This window comes from Chenopodium quinoa, unplaced genomic scaffold (genome assembly GCF_001683475.1).
Source record: "Chenopodium quinoa cultivar QQ74 unplaced genomic scaffold, ASM168347v1, whole genome shotgun sequence".
NCBI lineage: Eukaryota > Viridiplantae > Streptophyta > Magnoliopsida > Caryophyllales > Amaranthaceae > Chenopodium > Chenopodium quinoa.
Genome location: NW_018743977.1, coordinates 2,397,858 through 2,403,649, shown reverse-complemented (window position 1 = coordinate 2,403,649; position 5,792 = coordinate 2,397,858). Strand labels below are relative to the sequence as shown.

The following is a 5,792-nucleotide window of genomic DNA, read 5'->3' as shown; positions in this document are numbered from 1 at the left end:
TTGTACCAGTTTAGTCAAGGGAAAAAAGAAACACCTTAATTGCTACTACTTGGACAGAAGAACATACTAGTACATTTCAATATTTCACCGACAAAATTTTTCTACACAAAAAAGCAGCACTTATATAACCGTTGAATTATCTACCAAATGTCAAGAGTAGTTGGTAATTACCTAGTTGATCAAAATGCACTCGAAATATCGATGTAAACTAGCTTAATTAGTAATAAAGGCTTTTTGGTCAATACTCAAGACCTCGATTAAATCCCAATTACTCGAATATCACTACCGTTAGGAGTGACTCTATATGCACCAATAAGTTACACTTGAAGTAGCAAAAGAACAAAGATAACACGAGCAAAAATGGAAAGAAATCATCATAATTTTATTTTTATTTTTTTCAATTTTTTTGCTTATTTCTTTTTATTGAGGGTAATAACAACAGTAACAATGAGAGTAAGAGTAGCAAATTAGCAACAAATACAAACACTTTGAGAAACTAATGATAATAATATATTCCATCATATCATGATTATACTCTCCATTACCCGATAATTGATGACAAAAGCTAGTACCCAACCTTCCATCCATCCAATTAAAGACCAAAAAAATTGACAAATTCCCCCATTTTAATAAAAATTATAAGAAAAAAAAACAAAGAACATAAATTAAAAATCACAAGGGGGAAGAAGAGTAAATAAAAAATGAACAATTAAAAGAACCGTAAAAATCATTGAAAAAAGAAAAAAATAACACGGGTGAAAGTTACCGGCGCGTGGTGTGAACGTACAAGTCGTAAGGCGCCCAAAGCGAGTCCAAAGGACAAGCGTTACGGGCGTCGAGTCGCAACCATGGCTTCCCGGAGCCACTCCAATGGAGAAGAGATACCGGACCAGGGTGTAAATCTCTGCAACTCCCTCTTACATTGTCACCTCCTAATCCATGTTGGTTCCATCGATGTTCGATTGGAGCTACATGTCCGGCAAACACCAATAGGAACGGTGGCAATGAGCCGAGCTCGTAGATCCTTTCTTTCCTTTGAATTTCCATCCACCTTTCAATTCTTCTTGTGTAACCTTGCGCCCTCCATTTTACAAGATCAATTACCATTACCCCTGTGTTGAAGTAGCATGGTTTCCGGTTTTTGAATGTGCCGGAATACCGGGGTTGTGACCAGAATACCGGGGTGAAGTACTTGGTGAAGTTGGCGTGGCAGTATTCCGGTGCCCCGATTGTCTTGTACCCGAGTTTCGTGTTCCATAGCTTAGCAATGTCGTCGACAAGAATGAGATCGGAGTCGAAATAGATGACGCGACGAACGCAGGGCTCGAGCAGGGAAGCGAGGTAATTCCTCGCGTAATTCAAGGGTTGTTCAAGAGCTTGACGAACAGAGGTCGATATTAACGGGCGAACGATGCGATCATCGAAGGTGTAGAGCTTGAATTTGAGGTTAGGGAAGGTGGATTTCACGAGACTCTCGAGGTTTCGAGTTTCGTGGGAGGTGAGAAAATGGAAGAAAACATTCTCCGGACAGAAAGAGTGTTGCAAGACGGAATGCACGGCGGCGATTGACCCACGGAGGTAATCGACGTCAAGGGTGATAGCCACGTGGACCAATGAGGGGTCACAGACGCTAGAATGAGTTGTTGAACGACATTCATCGGCGTTGCGAAAAGCCGGGGAGCTTCGGAATGAAAATCGATGATCTAAAAATGGCGAAGATGATCGAATTGCTTCTGCTGGTGGGAAAGATTGAAGGGAAGGAGATAAAATAATCATGATTAATGCGGCGGAAAAGAAGCCGGAAAATCGAAGAAGCCACTGCATTTTAACGGTCTGATTTGGGGAAAAAATTGAAAAAACTAGGGTTCTGGTTCTTCTTGTTTCTATTCTTCCCAAAATCTGCAAAAAAAATCAAAATCTCCCATCAAACAAAAATTAGGGTATTAATCAAAATTCATTACAAACTAACAAAATTCAAATTGTATGATATTATGGAATTGAAATGCGTGGATTACCTGAAATGAGAATCCGAATCTAATTTTTATAATGGTGAAATTAAATTCTCTCTCCTCCTTCTAGAAGAAATGGGAAGGAGAGAGAGGGAGGAGGGAGAGAATCCATGAAGGCGGCGAAAGTGGTGGTGGAGGTGGTGGTAAGGGCGGTGGTACAACCCCACCCAACCACTGTAATTGATGATGATGGTTGATTTTTCTCTCTCCTCTAACTTTATATTTTTGTGAATAATAATTTATTTATTTATTTTGGTTAAATTAGTGATGTACTCCGTAGAATAAAATTAAATGGGGGTATTTTCTGAATTTCTCTCTCTTGAAGGGGGAGGAGAGAGAAAGAGGGTGAGAGGGGTGAAGGTGAAGAGCAGCAGAGAAGAGAGTGAAGATGGGAGGAGAGAGAATGTATATGTGAATTGTAATTTCCAGGTTGGATATTAAAATGTGGGGGGTATGCTTTGCTTTTCTCCACCATAGAATTGGGTTCCATCCTTAAGTAGCGCATTTTTTTGTTAATATAGTTATTTGTTCTTCTAATCTAACTATACTCATGGTTGTTTTGGTTTTTAGTTTTTGGTCTTTTGCTTTTCCAACTCCGTACGGTTTATAGTTAAGCAAAGGGTTAGCCTAGTGAAAAGGAAATCATCTTTCAACCTTAAATTTGTAAATTAAATCTCTAGATTTCGACTATGGGCACTTTCAGTGAAAGACATCCCTTATCCAACACATAATTCTTAAATGTTTAGCCAACTAATGAGTTGGGTTGACTCGTGTGAGTTTGTCATATCCACTCTAATTCGATAAAATATCGTATAAAATAATAATTAAACAGCATTGATTTCGAGTTTATATTATATATTAAAAAAAAATTGAGTAATTGATATTCTTCTTGATTATTGTATAATAATTGAGAAAATACAAGTTTCTCAACCTGAGAAACCTGCTAAAGATCTCAAAGGGGGAAATTTATTATTCAGCCGATAAGTTTGGGTTAAATTTGGCTAACAAATCAATGTATTCAAGCATAATCAAAAGACCTTCGATGGAGATACAAAGAACATTACTAGAGAAACTTGTATTCAATGGAGAAATCGAACACGACAATGAGCTTCAATGGAGGAGGTAGACACCCCTACCTCTTTTAAGACTAACCATTCCATTTTTTTTAGGGTTTTTGTTTAACCAAAAATATGGTGATGAAGTTGAAGATAACGAAGCTTTCCTTATATGAGGATTGATACCTTAACCTAGTAGAGGCCTATTAGGTAGGACTTCTTGTCCTTTCACCAAAGCAAATCCTTGCGGGCTAGGTTTCTAGAGGACAATATCTAATAGTGGGCTCATGTTGACTTGGGGTATTACAATAGCAAACCGACATCACTATCTCCCAGTGCCACCAAGACCTATGAATATCGATCACACATATGTAGCCGCCACTGCCAAATATCCTTTCTCCTACATATCTTTCTCTTCTTGCAACCATAACTGCCACCACCTTGCATCCCTTTCGCCCCTTACCACCCTCTTTCAACCATTCTTTTTCCTATCACTCTTTCCCCATGCGCATTTGACATCTCTCTCTCTCTCTCTCTCTCTCCCCTCCTCAAACACAACATCATGCAACCACCCTATTTAAGTCGTCACCCAGGCCGAAAAATGGCAGATTGGTGGTGGGATGATGGAAATGGTGGTTGAGGAGGTAAAGGAGAAATTTTAAGGCTTTTGATGAAGGCACGTGCTTTGCTCATGATGTTCAGAACGAAAAGTGGTGGTCAATATTAAAAGGTGGCGAGCAACAGTCGGAATATTGGAAAACAATCCTAGTCAACAACAAAACGCGCTTTTAAAGACCTAAAGGAGCGCTTTCCCTTAATAATATTAATAAACGATACAATTCTCAAATTACAGTCCATCTTTTTATAATTTCCCAATCCACCGCGTCAATGAGGAAAAACGCTTTGTTGTTTTTCTTTTTCAAAAGAAAATCGCTTTATGAAGTAGGGATTTATAAGCCTGAAAACATTTATGAGCCTAAAAACCACAACTTCAAGTAGCAATTTCCATTTGAAAAGCCTCTACTTAAAATTATAACCTTTAAAACCATCTACTAAGCCACAACCGATATTTGAAGTAGCATGTAAAAAAATAAAATGTGACTTGGACGGTAGAATAAAAAAAATTACGATAGAGCGAGAAACCGTATTTTGAAAATTAAACCATTTAGTAGCATTAAACAAAATTTCTCAATTAAGTCAAGTTTGAATTGAAAAGGAAAACAAAAAAAAAACAAAAAAAACAAAAAAAAAAAAAAAACAAAGAAAAAAAGCAAAACAAAACAAAAAATTGGAATTCAAACTAATAATACGTGATGAAATGATCACAGAAAATGGATCAAAAAAAGAGTAGGGCATCGTTCGGTTGACAAAGGGAAATAAATTCCCATAGGAAGTTATATTTCATGGGAAATTATTTCCCAAATGAAATTCCTAGGAATTTCTTTAATTTATTTGGTTGTGCCAATGGAAAGTTGGAATTCCCATAAATTTTGAATGACCAAGGGGGAGCTAGGTAATTTACTTCCTACATTTTGTGGGAAGTGGAAATTCCCATGAATTTCAACTTCTCGGGAATTTCAACTTCTCCCATTTTTGTTTTTTTTTGTGTCAACCAAACAACTATCCAAATTACAAAATTCCGTGAATGTTCACTTCCCTCATTTTGATTTTTCAACCAAACAACCCCTGGATGTAATTGCTCAATGTTGCTGAGAAAATACGTGGACAAATACAGTGGTCAGTGAAGTATTAATGTGAGGATAGGCAGTCATTTCCACTTTGAAATTTCTGTGCTGGTGCTCGTGGAGGTCAGAGGAACTGCCAGCGTAGAGTTGTAATAGCAAAATCCAAATATCTAAGCTCATCTAACGATAAAATTTAAAATTGTCTTCAAATTGAATAAGTAAACATTTATTTGGCATAACTTCCCTTGCTAGATCTTTTCGATTCAGATATCCGAGAGCCCGAGAGGCGAGAGTCAAAGACAGCTTTCGACTCCCGGAAATTTTTTCATCTTATATCTGGGAGTAAATTTTAAGTACTTAAATGTTATGCTTTCTCTTACATAATAGGGTAAATAGTAATTACTTTATAAACGGGCTTGAATCACATCCATTATAAGTGTTTAATTTATAAGTCTAAGAAGATTACATCTCAAAAGCATATGACAATGAAGGGAATAATCCCTTACTCTTATAAGGTGGATACAATATTCTCTTTTTCTTTAATGTGGAATACATATTTCAATACCCACTTTTACTTTTACACTAGATAAATGTTTCCAATACCCACTCTTACTTTTACACTAGATAAATGTGGGACAACACTTCCACTCATATGTAGGTTTGCTCATGGGCTGAACGCTACTCCTATAGTCTAATAGTCCTATGTGTTTTTCCTTGCATAGTACTAGAAAAAGAATGTAAGATTGTGTAATTTTACATCGGTGTATTATGTACACCTTAATGCCTTTTCTAAGTTGTGTTTATTATCACAGTATGTCAGTACTCCATCCATCCCTAATTGTTTGTCCAATATCTACAGTTATGATATGGACAATTTAAGTCAACAATAAATTAAAAAAAAAAAAAAGAAAAAGAAAAAGGGGAACTAATTGACATCCAAATCATTAGCCTCTGTTATGACCACGTCCCCATTCATCTCCTAGATATACAAAACTTGTACTCCCTCCGTTTTTAAATACTTGCTCCACTTTTCATTTCCGGCT

The 5,792-nt window shown here is 36.9% G+C and overlaps 1 protein-coding gene across 1 annotated transcript; it reads right to left on the bottom strand.

The window, feature by feature from the left end:
- Window positions 1-500: 500 nt before the first annotated feature.
- LOC110689766 (probable galacturonosyltransferase-like 7) lies at window positions 501-2,611 on the bottom strand. Its single transcript, XM_021866566.1, has 2 exons — window positions 2,016-2,611; window positions 501-1,899 (listed from the first exon to the last, which is right to left on the bottom strand). Exon 2 carries the CDS (start codon window positions 1,822-1,824, stop codon window positions 763-765), a length of 1,062 nt encoding a protein of 353 aa, XP_021722258.1. The 5' UTR covers window positions 1,825-1,899; window positions 2,016-2,611; the 3' UTR covers window positions 501-762.
- Window positions 2,612-5,792: the final 3,181 nt, after the last annotated feature.